This window comes from Convolutriloba macropyga, chromosome 14 (genome assembly GCF_964194025.1).
Source record: "Convolutriloba macropyga chromosome 14, txConMacr16.3, whole genome shotgun sequence".
In the NCBI taxonomy this organism is placed as follows: Eukaryota; Metazoa; Xenacoelomorpha; order Acoela; family Convolutidae; genus Convolutriloba; species Convolutriloba macropyga.
This window is the reverse complement of record NC_134481.1, coordinates 9146692-9160210: the sequence shown is the minus strand read 5'-3', so window position 1 is coordinate 9160210 and position 13519 is coordinate 9146692. Positions and strand designations below refer to the sequence as shown.

Genomic DNA, 13519 nt, shown 5'->3' with positions numbered 1-13519 from the left:
GGCAGAGTGTTGTTGTTACCGTTAGAGATAGAAGAGCGTTGCTGAATTATTTGATTGAAGTTTTTTGGCTAAAATTTTTGATAAACTTTTCAAAATTCAAACTTTTTTCATCAAAAATGGAACAAAATAAGCTTTTTTGGTCCACTTTGTTAAAGTTTGCCAAACTTAAGGACCTAGAAACCTTAACACAGACTCCATAATATCACAGAGAGCGCTAATTGCAATTAGGCGCCATATGAAAGTCTTCTGGAATTCAAACTTTGCCGTTTTTTGCAGATTTAACTCGATAATTATACAAAATGCATCGTTGTTTTTTTTTAATATTTGGAGAATTCCACTCAACAATTGATCAAAATCGAAAACACTTGGAACACTTGGTCGATTTGCTGGGCGGGCGGCAAAATCAGGGAGAAGTTCGATTTTATCATGGATTCTTAGAATCAGAGTCTTTTTGGTTTTTAATTTGATGCTGCCTTTTTTTAAAATATTTTGCTTTGTTTCTTCAATGTTAATTACTGGAAAAAAAATTTTTATTCACGGCTCCGTTAATGGCAGCTCAATTGTACGTAAATTTGAGATCAAATGTAGATACAGTTTGTTTTAAGGGAACCAAAGGGTTTTTATGGCTTTGAGGAAGAGTTTTAGTAAAAATTGACTGAATCCTTGTCTTTTGCTTTCAATTATTATTCTTTGGCAGTCTGATTTTTGAGTTTAAGAACTAGAAGATCTAAATTTTTTCCTCAAGAGGTGCAAGTGAACCTTTTCTATTCTTTTCGTTGTTACCTAATGTCTCTTATGTTATTGAATGTATTTGTTTTAAGGAAATTTCTGTGATTTTTTGAGCTTGTCAATTTTTTATGTTATTTTAGTCAACATGTTGCTTAATCTCAGGAAGTACAGGTCAAGTTTTCCTCCTTATAGAATGCAAACTAATTTTGTGGCCGATTGTATTAAAAAGAAGTCTTTCTTGTTTTTGGTAGTACGAGTTTTCATAAAAAATTTTCTGACTTAAATTATTTGTGCATAATCGCCTATTTTTGCTGTTGTTTTTGTTTCTTTTGTAAATTGTCAGATTATTTAACAATCTAACTGAAACAAATTTTACAACATTTGAATCTGAACAATTTTTTTGTTTTCATAACATATGGTTTGAAGGGCTGCGACACCGTTCTCTTGCAGAAATTGGTAGAGTTTTTTATTCTTGCCCTGTTTTTTTGTTAATTTTGTTGTCATACGCCAGATATTGTTTAATTAAAGGTCTCAGTGGCCAATTATAGATAGACAAATGAATTTATAAACTGATATCGGTAAATAGCTATTGGCTGTTTTGACTTTCTAATTAAATTTCTAAAAAAAGTAATATTATTCTTCAACTTATCACGTTGTTCTAGTTTGCGTTTTTTTCGTATTTTACTTTGTTGTATCATTTCGTAAAATAGTCTCAATATTTACAAGCTCTTGTTAACGTTTTGTTGAATCAAACAAAAACTTTCTGTTGTTTAAACGTTTTAAATGATGTCTTCAGGGCTTAGACAATTTGTATCAGAAGAATTGTGTGAAGTTTAGATACTTTTCAGTTTTTGTGGTTCTTTTTGTTGTCATTTTGTGATAGTCGTTTTACAAAAAAACATTATGATAAGCAAAGGAGACGCAAATGAAGACCTTATATTCTCTCGGTTAATTACTTACAAATTTAATGGCTTCAAAACTGTGGTTTCGTAAAGTTGTTTGTGAAACTTTTAGTTCGGATTATATTTAATGTTATTTTATAGTCTTATGATTTACCTTCATTAATAACAGTCGGAATTAGTTTTCCAAGTAGTTGCAGGACAAATTGTCTACTCTTTTAGTCGAAAGCTTTTGTTGGCTATGAATTTTGAAAATATTTGTTTTTAATAAAAAAAGAGATAGATTTTTGAGATCTGCCAATTTTATTTGTGTTAAATTGTAGCTAAGCATCTCTGTAAACAATTCACATCATTTATTTATTAAAATACAATTTGCTCTTAATAACGGTTTTATTTTCCTCTTATGGTCTTTCTTCTTGGAACAACCAGTTTTTCATAACAACCATTTTCGTGATTTTGGTATATTTGCCCCTTTTGTAGGTTTTTGTTTTCTTGTCACATTATCACAATAACTGGCGTCGTTTGATTTACAAATGTTGTCACCTGCAAAAAATGCAAAAGAAGACTTTTATTGTTTTTAGTGATCAGCTTGATATTTAATTGATTGGGGGACATCGTTTTCGTGCACAATTTTTCGTGCAATTTTTGCCTGTATTTGTCGTTCTTTTTGTAGTCGTATGACATATCCTGGATAATGAAAGGCCTCAGTGGCTCTCTATTGAGGTATAAAAGACTCTCTCAATGATTTCATTTGATGCGTACGGTTTCTAATCAGTTCGAATTTAATTCTTTTTTTAAAAAAGCAATGCTTTAATAAACTTTGCCCCTTTTGCTCATTTCTAGTCAACTTGTTGCCAAGTCGCATTGAGGAAAAGTCCCATATTTTGTTCCAAAAAAAATATCGTTTAATCTTCCGAGTATAAATTTTATCTGAAGCCATTTTGATTTGGTTATTTGTGGTTTTCAAAAGATGGACAAGGAGTTTTGGTCGTTATTAATATTTGTAACTATTTGATTTTTTTTGCTGTTTTTTCTGGTAGTCATATTATGATAGCCACAGGTCTCATAGGCTCTCTAGAGTAGATTCTTTTTATTCTTTCAGACATTTGTTGAACGATATGTTGATATGTTAATTTTTTCATCTCTTCCTCATTTGGCAGATAATTAAGTGAAAAATGTAGATGAGCGGGGTCGGAACTTAATGTGCGAACGCAAATTACCGAGCCGCCTTGTTATGTAAAGATTCAAAAAGTCAACTAGCGAGGGATTTTATTGACTAAAATTATAGTTTCCTACTTAAAGTTGCGGAAATACAATTTCCTACTTAAAGTTGTATTTCCTGGGTTGAGCATTTTGCGACAATTATGGCCAATTCCTGGGTGCCAAAATTGCAGTATTAAAGTTGAGCTAAAGACAATTCATCGGTCAAGCATGGTCTTTTCGTGGGTAGAGCAGAAGTGCTTTCGTAAGTCTGCTTGCTTGCAAAACTAAAAATTTAAAACTCATTTGGATTGAAAATTAAAATTTTTTAAAAAATTTAAATTATTTTTTTGTTATGCACATAGCGAAGCCGCAACGGGGGAAGACATAAGAACTTTGCTCCAGAGCAGTCCAACTTAACAGACAATTGGCAAATAGCCAAAATTTAAGGAAATTTTTAAACTCATAAGGTAATGCATTCAGTGCAGCTGGACTATGTCGCCACATTGCCTGAAACTTAGTAGTTCAATTAATAGCCGCGAAGCGATAGCGGCTATTATTGGAGACATCGTGATTTCATACAATTCAACGAATTTGAATTGTATTGGGGCGCTGTCTTTTTTTAAGATCTGTTCACACATTTTCATAATTTTGGTCACGCCGAAACAGGAAGTGGATAGAAAAAATGAGTGGTTTCGCGGAGTGGAATTTATTCACTCTAATTTTAAAGTAGAATGAGAAAATGGCGTTTGAACAAAAATTTGCTCTCCCGCTCGTGATTTTTCAGTCACATAAGGCAATCTCACTATAAATTTATCTGTTTTTTTTTGTATCGCAATTTGTTCTTAATGGTTTTCCCCAACACATTCATAGTTCATTCTAGGCCTAGTTTTTTAAATTTCCAAATTTATCTTTCTCGCTAATGGTTTTTTTTGTACACAAGCGGCATTTTACCACTTTGATTTTCTGGTTTTTTTTGTTTTTTTTAAATCTGATTTTTCTTTGGAAAGCGTTTTCTGAATTTACTCGTAGTCAATTCTAGGTCTAGTTTTTTTGTTTAGTCAAAAAAAATTCCTTGAATTTTACGTCAAGACTTGTCCGGCTATATGTTTTTTAATTCGTCCCATCCATCGACGATTCTTGCGAACTGACTTCTTGGATTTGATTTCTTCGATTTCAGTAAATTTTACTGCTTTGCAGTTAAAAATTGTGTGCGCGACATCATTTGTTCTGCTTTTAGGTCATTTGAATGCCTAACCTCACTCCAAAAATTTAATTCTGAACTCGCCTAGTGAACTGTAAGTTTTATGAACATTTACTGGTTAAAGGTCAATAGTGTGCATCTAAGTAGTGCCAAACGTATATGCCCTAATTCTTCAGTGTTAGTCTTAATTTTTTGGTTTTTAATAAGGTTTCTTAGGGTTTTGTGCTTACAGAGCAAAAAAATGACAATCCGAATATAACCAAAAAGTCTACTGGTCTATTAAAGGACTAGCAGTTATTCTATCTATCCTATTTCTTTAGTTATCTCAATTAATGGAAGGCCACAAAGGTCTATCGTGGCTATTTTCCGGCAATCTGCCGGCTATGTCTGTAAGCACGACAAAAATGTGGTGTTTTCCCAAAAAATTATGAAATGTCAAATTTTTGAGGCAACAAGCTTTTTTTGATTGATCAAGAGTCATACTTGCTGGTTACGTTACAAACATCAATGAGCAACAAATTTTTACGTAAATTTTCCGACGCACGAAAGCAGACTCATGAAAAGAGTTTTCCTCGACATATTTAACACTGCTTCACCCAGCTTTGCCCCGTTTTACCTTGAGGCAAGCATGAGTCAAGCAAAACAATTAAGTTGAGCTAAGCTCTATCGTGAAAAAAATGTGTGGAAGCAAAAGTTGAGAATGATAATATGAGCAAAATTTCATTGTGAAGTATTTGAATCCACAAAGTCGCAGATAAAAATTTTGTATCGAACGGATAAAAGAGGGCCGAGACGATTTGAGTCCGCAAAAGTCAAGCGTGATAAATTGGATCAAGCAGAAGTAAAGCGCGAAGAACGAATTTGAGTCCAGCAAAGGTCGCTGTTTGGTTCGAGAAGAAAAGGATCGAGAAAATTTTTAGTCCACAAAAGTCGAGCATGACAATATAGATCGAGCTGAAGTCCAGCTGTTTGCTAAATTCATTTCATAGGTATTTGGGTCGAGCACTGTCTTTTCATACCACTTATTGGGCGAGCGTACTTTTTCCATAAGTCGAGGTCTGAATCTGGGTTCTTAAAATTATCTAGCATGGCAGAATACTCAATTTATAAAGCAGGGTTAATAAAGGACTTAATTTATAGAGCAGAGGTTCACTTTTTTATTTCAGGTTGAGAAGTTCGGCGTGTTTGTGTTCACGTGTGTGTTCTCAATCTGGGCTTACCTGTGGTTGTTCATAATTCTGAAGGGGATCACGCCCTGTGTGATTGACATATGGGAGGCATTTGTCACTCTCTGCTTCTTCCCTATCTTTGTACTGATCGCATGGAGAATTGACAAGAGGTGAGTTAAAACATAGTGATGGGCGGACTCAAACTGTATGATTCTGGGAATCTTTTTCAGAAGTTTCAAGATTCCTGCATGATGCTTGCAAGAATCTTGCAAGTTTATGAATCAGCTTGTAAAAATCTTGACAAAAAACTGAATTAAGGCTCGAATGCTGAAAAAAAAACTCGTTTGGAACAAGCAATAATTTATATCAATGATTGTCCCGTATTTTTAACCCTGATTTTTCCACGCCCTGTTGTAGCCCGGTTAATTCTCCCTTATATCATTTAATGGTGGTCAAAAGAAGCAAAAGCATATGATTGGTTTGTGATTGTAGTCATAGTTAGCTTTATTTCAACTATTTATGCGATTAATAGAGACAGATAATTGAATAAAAATGTATTTATCTATTTTTCAATATCTGTAAAGTAAAATGTATCAAAATGAACACACCGCAGGATCCTCTTGTGTTCAAAATGGGACATTTTTTCCGGACCGCTTTTTAAATTAGCGGTCTGGAGACATGAATTAAGGCATGAAAGTCTAGACAGGGGCCCCTTTTCGGTTCTTGGCATACCGACTTCTGGTCTGGTACCTCATCTTTCTTTTCTAGAGAAAGTCGTATGGCCGAGAAGGCACGAAAGGTGATGATAGAGACAGAGAGTAGATTCTATGGACCGGGAGGTGGAGGGGAGACTGCAATGATTGATGGCGATGATGATGAAAGTGGGGAGGGGTTCGAAGACAAGTCTATCAGCATGCTGAGATCTGAAGGTTCAGTTTATCTCCAATATTATATGGAGCTGTAACTATCCAGCTTTTAGTATGACAAGCTACCAAAACCGGCACGTCATCAGAGTTGTGGTGCCTGGGCGCCACTCTGGATAACGTAGGTGCGAGACTTCTAGACTCAAATGTTTTTGAGTAGTTTCCGGTGTTAGCTAATTTTAACACAACAGTTGACTTTTTACAGAGCCTTGCCAACGCAAAGAGCTCGAGCCGGAAATAAACCTCTTCGGGCAACTCTGCGAGCGAGTGCACATTAAGATAAGTGGGAGACTGTAATTAAAAGTTGATGTATTTATGTTGAGTTCCCAGTTTGACCACCTTAGACGAAACTTTGAAAAATTACAAAACTTTGTACGGCACCGTATAAGGCCGTAATAAGTTTTCTACGGCACCGTATCCAATTGATGTAATTGCCAATTTCTAAAGTTTACCTTCCTAAAATTGGTTTTAAAAACAACGATTATCTCATACAAGTCATTTTTTCACTAATTTTTGGCCTTTTTCACATCTATGAAAAATTAAAAAAAACTTAGTACGGCTCCTTATAAGGCCGTACCAAGTTTTGTAATTTTTCCCAAGTATTTTTTTCGAACATTATTTTGCTCTGCAGGTACACCTAACGGTCAAAAATTTTACCTTGAAACAGTTCGGCATAGCAAAAACCTGTCACGCCCCTTGTGAGGACGTGCCGAACTTTGGAGGTCTAATGATATCTTCTGCAGTTCATGTCATTAATCAACCAGAAAATTGTATAAATCCATAAATCCATCAAAAGCGTCAAAGCTGAGATTTTGTTACAAAGAAGGCCAATGCTTAGGTATTATGTCTCAAAAAATTATTAGCTTTGAGCTGAATTTCGGAAAAAAGGTTTGCGGTTTAAGTGGATCAAATAAAATTTGCGCAGTTTTACATATTAAACTGTCAGTCACACCTACACACAGCTGGTAAATAGATCGCAAACTGCAGGCCCACAGTTTATAGTAAACTGAAAAAAAAAGTTCTTTTTAATTGTTTGCGGTCGGTTCAGTTAATTGTGCACTTGTTTCTGTAAAAATTAATTTATGAATGTTTTGGCGCATTTAAGAAAAAATTCTACCATTTCCTTTAGTCTTTATCTATTGCATATCAGAAATTGGACACTTTTGAGGTGAACTTCAATTGGTTCCTAACGTGGTGAGAGTATTACATGTAAATTTCCCAACTTTTTCGTCAACGGAATCTCTCACTAATATCTTTTGTAGGTAATGTCAATAATCAACCAGAAAAACATTCAACTCCAAATATCCACCGAAAACGTCCAAGTTGTTTTTTAATTTCCAAATAAGACAAATGCTTACGTATTATGTCTCAAAAAAAGGTTAGCTGTGAAATAAAGTTCGGAAAAAAAAAGTTTGTGTTTTAAGTGAACCAAATAAAAATAGCACTATTTTTAACATGAAACCGTCAGTACCTCTTACATAGCTGGTTAATAAAAACCTAAAATTAGGCCCACAGTTTATAGGAAGGAAAAGAAAAATTAATGTGTTTGGTTTGCGTTCGGTTCAATTAAATCGATTCTGGTTTCAGAAAATTTTTTTTTTCAAGTTTTGGCTTATTTGAAACTTCAGTTGTTTTTGGGCATTCACAGCAGGAAGAGCCGTCTTGCCGACCTAGAATGTGATAGTTTAAAATATTTAAAAAATGATTTGAGAAAAATCTTCAAACGCGCAGCAATAAATGCATTTGATCGCTTTAAAAAAATTAAATCAAGGTTTTTTGAATTTTGAACTTCTCTATAGTTTGGGCATCTAACTGGCTAATCAGCAGCGCAATTTTTGGCGCTTAAGTTGTTACTGCATGCAATGCAATTAGTGTGTCTTGAAAATTTGTTTTTGAACGGTTATTCAGGATTGATTCCTGAAAACAGTGTCAAATCTCAAATTTCATTGCCTGAGTTGTGCTTTTTTAAGTTAGTTATATCAATGATTGCTCTTAATTCAACAATTTTTCCATTTTCATGATTTCGTCAAATTTTGGCGTATGTTGTTTTGCATCAATACTGATGAAACACCATAATCTTCACGGAATTTTTGGACTTTAAAAATAGCTGAAATTTTTGGGCTTTAAAAATAGCTGAAAAAGTGAGGTACAATTAGGGGTTTGTTTATATCTCCTGAAGTACCGTACCAAATTTGTTCGGAATAGTCGCATTTTGATGGTACCAAACAGTTCGTGTTTTACCTGCTCAATGCTTTCTTCAATAGAGCCGGTAAAAAAGTTATTAACTGCCAAACTTGAAAAAAAACAATATTTTTATTTTATGTAGAATTTAGCGTCGATAACGTGTTTCAAATACTCGTTTTCATGAAAACAGTTCAATGATCGTTTAAATAGTTCAATGTGTTCTCAACAAACGTGAACGAAGTGGTAAACACTCAAAAGGTCGAACAAAAGCATCCAGTGCGTTCCAGCTTATGATTTATAAGTATTTTTTTTCTTTTTGTGCTGTTAAAAACTTTTTCTGATTGTCCCACCATTTTGAGTCCTTCTTAGGTAGCAAGTAAAACAAAAACCAATTGTCAGTAGTTAGTTGAGAAAGATAAATACATAGTGTCAGCGAAATAGTCAATCACGCGTTTTCTGTTGCGATAACAACGTTTTTCGCTGATAAAATGGGTACCTGTGAAAATCATAAATGGTCATATGTCTCAAACCTTTTAGTCCCTTCTAAATTCATTCTGTAGCCGAATGGGACCTCTGTTTAGGCCAACACAAATTTGAAGTGGGAATTAGGGCTCGAAAACTGGCAAACATTGAAAAAACATTGAAAATTTTTTGATTTGTAGAAGTTGTAAATAAGTGAGGGTAAAGCTGATCAAGGATAGTTTTTGATACTTATTCATTAGACTTTTGCTCCTATTAAGCCCACAAGAGAAATAAATTCAACAGTGCACATATCTTAACATGTAAGACCTCATTTTGTTGTTTTTTTTAATTTTAAAACAAATAAGGTTTCAAGTAACTTTTTTTCATCCATAATAACCCGAAGGAAAGCTTTTGTGTTGCAAGTGAACTCAAACATCAAATTTCCATTTCACCCTAGTCCTCAAAATGTCTATCAACGTCTATTACTTCAAAACTTCAATTGTTGAAAGAACGCAGCACTCGAACTATGCTGCATTTTAAGATCAAGAAAAATTAAGTAGTCTTTAAAAAAAGTTCCGACTTGTTTTTCAATTGTAGTTGATTATCTTTAGTTTTTTGTCGCTTTTTTCGATTGGTATTGTTTGTTTCATGCATTCTCCGTCATTAGCTTCTTGAAAGATTTCTAATAGCTATTGGAAATGAAGAACTACAACAGTTTTTTTCATGAAAGGACAATTTATCAATTTTTTTTGTATGAAAATATTAGGACACGCTTTTGAAAGCAACTGTTTCGCAACTAAAAGCTTTTCTCAGCTGTTTTTGATTATTCACGTCATTCCAGGCCTAAGAACAAATTAATGCCCGGGTGAGCTGAAACATTTACGATGGATATTCTCGCAGAGTCTGCAAATGCTGAGGAACGAAGTTTATTTTGTCGCATAAAAAAGCACTCAGTTTTTTTTCACCTTTTTTTTATTTCTCTGTCAATTACAAATCAAAATAGGTAATATATAGCACATTCTCTTCCTTCTAAGCACGTCTTGGATGGAATTATTGGTCTTCTTCCAAAAAATTTTTTCTGAAAGTGTAATTTTAAAGTGAATGCTGAAAAAAATAACAATTCTCATATTTTAATCGATTAGTGGTCTTTTGCGCAAAGAACAGGCTTTCGGCGTGCAGTTTGTGTTTTCTAGGCACCATTTAGGTCTTTGGAGCTACTTGTATCAATTGATGAGCTTAAATCAACAATTTTTCTTTTTTCATGTTTTCATCAAATTTCTGTGGATGTTGTTTTGTGTCCAAACACACAAAACATCATAGCCTTCATGGCGAAGCGGAAAAGTTTTTTTCCACCTTTCCACGAAGATTTGCAGTGACGAAGAAAACCGAGGTGAACTACAATAACAGCCAGAAACACCCTGGCAGCGCTGTTTCACGTTGTTTTACGTCAGTTTCGGAGATTTTGGGCTCCGCTTCTGGCCCAAAAGATGGGGTACAAGTCAGTACTTTGCTAATATCTTCAAAAGTACTTTAACAATTTTAACGGGGATGGTCGCATTTTGTTGGTACCGAACCCCCCTAGCTTGCAGTAGAAAATGGTTTCCGTAACCGGGTTGGTAAAAAGTTGTTCCTTGACCAATTTAAAAAAAGGCGATATATTTGAACTTGTTGGTTCACTCAAAAATCGATGTCCCAAAATAGCCAATTTACGGTACACATATGGGTTCGTTAGATTCCTCAGTTATTGGGGAGTCTCACAATATATTTCTTCTATGCAGCTCTATGTAGTTCAGATGGTCAATTTTAGCGATGCGTCACCCGTACCCGTATTTGGTACGGTACGTTTATGTTGGAATATCTCGTCGTAGAGAGGGCCGATTTTGATCTGCTTTTTGGTTTGGACTCAACGTGAGCCGTACTTGGATCCCTGTCCTGTAATTGGCGTTTTGTTTTTTTAGCCGTTTTCGAGAAATTGGCGAGGACACATACAACCATTTTGACCAATTCGTGTCCGGTACATTTCGTGTATGTACATGTTATACCAAAAAAACAGGCTAATTTAGAACCGATAATTAGTCGGTGAGTTTTGTCTGATAATGGTGACTATCCCCGTATATGTTTTATATGTCGTTTTTTGTAGTTCAGAAGTTCAATTTTAGCTCTGAATGTGCTGTATCTCTCCTCTGGGGTCATTTGACACGATACCATGCTTTTGCTACAACTCCTTGAAGAGTGCACCGGTTGGGCTCATTTTTAATATGATGTTTATATCAAGCAGTGCTACATGATATTAAGGGCGTTTGTTTTTGTTCAGCCGTTTTTTCAGAAATTGGCCGGGAATCTTAACCACAGATTATCCCCCTGAGGAGAGAAGCACTGAAATGATGACCATTTTAAACTTCCATATGGCTGCATTCGCCCCGAGAATTGACTCCTTAGACTCCCCTGATAATGAGGATTCTTCCCATATTCCGTAGTTTAGATGGCGTTTTTCCGTAGTTTAGATGGTCAATTTTTGGTGTGCAAGTCACCTCTCCTCGTTTCTGATGAGATTGGTACGGTACCTTTGTAGCCTTTGACCGTTGATCATTAGTCTAAACAGTCTCTACACCTATGAACAAGACGAAATTGGGTCACAAAATTGTATTATATCTTTTTTCTTTGTTTTCATGTTTGCTTTCTTAGGTGTACTGACTCCTCCAATATATAGCCTCTTTTTTTTGCAAATATATCTCTAAGTTGAGTTTATTTCGGCCCTATGGCGTTGGGAACCTGTTAATTATCACTAGTAGACGTGTCTAAGTTGTAATAGGGCCATAATTTATGTAGAAAAGGCTCCAGTAAAGGAAAAGCTTTCTCTATGTTTTAAAAAGTCTCCTCTCGAAAGTCTTCCAAATTTAGAGGCCTGTTGAATCTTGGATGTTTTAGTTTTTGGGCCATTTAAGGTGTTCCCTCGGCTGTACACACTATTTGAATTGCATTTAACGTAAGGATTCCTTCAATTTTCAAATTTTGCAGAAAATGTTATGATTTTTGAAGAAAAATCTTTTTTTGAAAAAGTGGATTCATTTCTTTTCTCGGTCACTTAGAGCAAAATTTCGTAGCCTTTGACCGTTGATCATTAGTCTACCCAGTCTCTACACCTATGAACACGACAAAATTGGTTCACAAAGCTCTATTATATCTTTTTTCCTTGTTTTCATGTCTGCTTTGTTAGGTGTACTGACTCCTCTAATATATAGCCTCTTTTTTTAAAATTTATTTCGGCCCTATGACGTTAGGAACCTGTTATTTCGGCCCTATGACGTTGGGTTTATTTGGGCCCTATGACGTTATGAACCTGTTAGTTGTCACTAGCATTCGTGTCTAAGTCGAAGAAGGACCATAATTTGTGTAGAAAAGGCTCCAGTAAAAAAAGACTTCCTCTAGGTTTTAAAAAAGTCTTCTCTGGAAAATCTTCTGAATTTAGAGTTTTGTTGAATCTTGGATTTTTTTCGGTTTTATCGGCCATTTATGTTGTTCCCTTGATTGTAACGAATATTTGAACTTGATTAACGTAAAAATTCCGGCCAATTTCATATTTTGCGAAAAAATGTAAAATGTTAGGATTTTTGAAGATTTTTTTTATTCTTAAAATTTGTCTGTTTTGGAGAGAGCTTTTCGAGCCTAGTATTTTTTAACTAGTGCTCTGCTCAATGCTCCTATAACTTTAGTTTGTAGCTCCGCCGGAGCCGGTTCCCAGCCCGGATGAGAAAGGAGGAGGGAAACACACCCAGAACAAACTGGAAAAGTCTCAAAAGTCGGGTTATTCAACTTGACTGGAGCCTTTTCCAACAATTTTCAAGCTATTATTTTACCTTAAAAACCTTATTAGTCTTGGTATGGCCTTACTACGGCACCTTTTTAGTCTTGATATGACATTAGCACGGCACCTTATAAATCTTAGTACGGCCGTAGTACGGTGCCGTAGGAAACTTGACAAGACTTAGTACGGTTTTTTCTAAGACTTATACGGTGCCGTAGTAAGGCCTTAGTAAGTTTTCCAAGTCTGGTCAACCTGGGTTGTTTGATCAAATCTTGTTCTGACCATCCAGACTATAAAATTGGTAGAATCAAGTCCAATCTAAGCAAAACGAGGTTTGACCGGAAATTAATTTCTTCAGACGGGTATCGCTGTGTTCTCATTCACGGGATCTCATTCAAAACCACGTATGGCCAGGGTCTTTCTCATTTGCATTTTATGGGTTTATTTTTAATAGCCAAATGTCAAACGTCTTTTTATGGCTTTATACCTCATTTTATACATAAGATGTCAAGTTTTTGGCCACCTCAACCAGATTTTGTCTCTCTATTGATAAACTTCATTAATTTTGAATGTGTACATCATGAATATTGACATGCGGTTTACTATTTACCACTGAACTTATTTTCAAAATTTAAATGATAACGGTCCTTATTCCAGGCCACAGAAACAAATGCCTCGATCTATCTAATACTGTCAATGTGTTCAGGTCAGAGCAGAATTCTAAGGAACAAAAAGAGGCAAGGCAGACAAATCAAAACCCGGGGAGGGGAAGACGATAATGATGATGATTTTGAAAGTGGAGTTTTAGCCCCATCTCAAATGTCTGTTAACACACGAAACACTACCGATGTGATGGTCTCTCAATGTCAGAGGTTTAAACTCACAAACACTCGCAAACAAGAGTTCCTGATGAGGTAAATAAAAGAGTTCTTGGTACGTCTGGG

The 13519-nt window shown here is 35.2% G+C and overlaps 1 protein-coding gene across 1 annotated transcript in view; it reads left to right on the top strand.

Annotated features, from left to right (window-relative positions):
• LOC142353612 (sodium/calcium exchanger 3-like) overlaps positions 1 to 13519 on the top strand; it is a 155416-nt gene that overhangs the window by 55064 nt on the left and 86833 nt on the right. The window contains exons 5-7 of the mRNA XM_075405898.1: positions 5199 to 5371; positions 5970 to 6130; positions 13282 to 13489. Of these exons, the coding sequence (XP_075262013.1) occupies positions 5199 to 5371; positions 5970 to 6130; positions 13282 to 13489 (542 nt within the window). The remainder of the gene's footprint in view (positions 1 to 5198; positions 5372 to 5969; positions 6131 to 13281; positions 13490 to 13519) is intronic.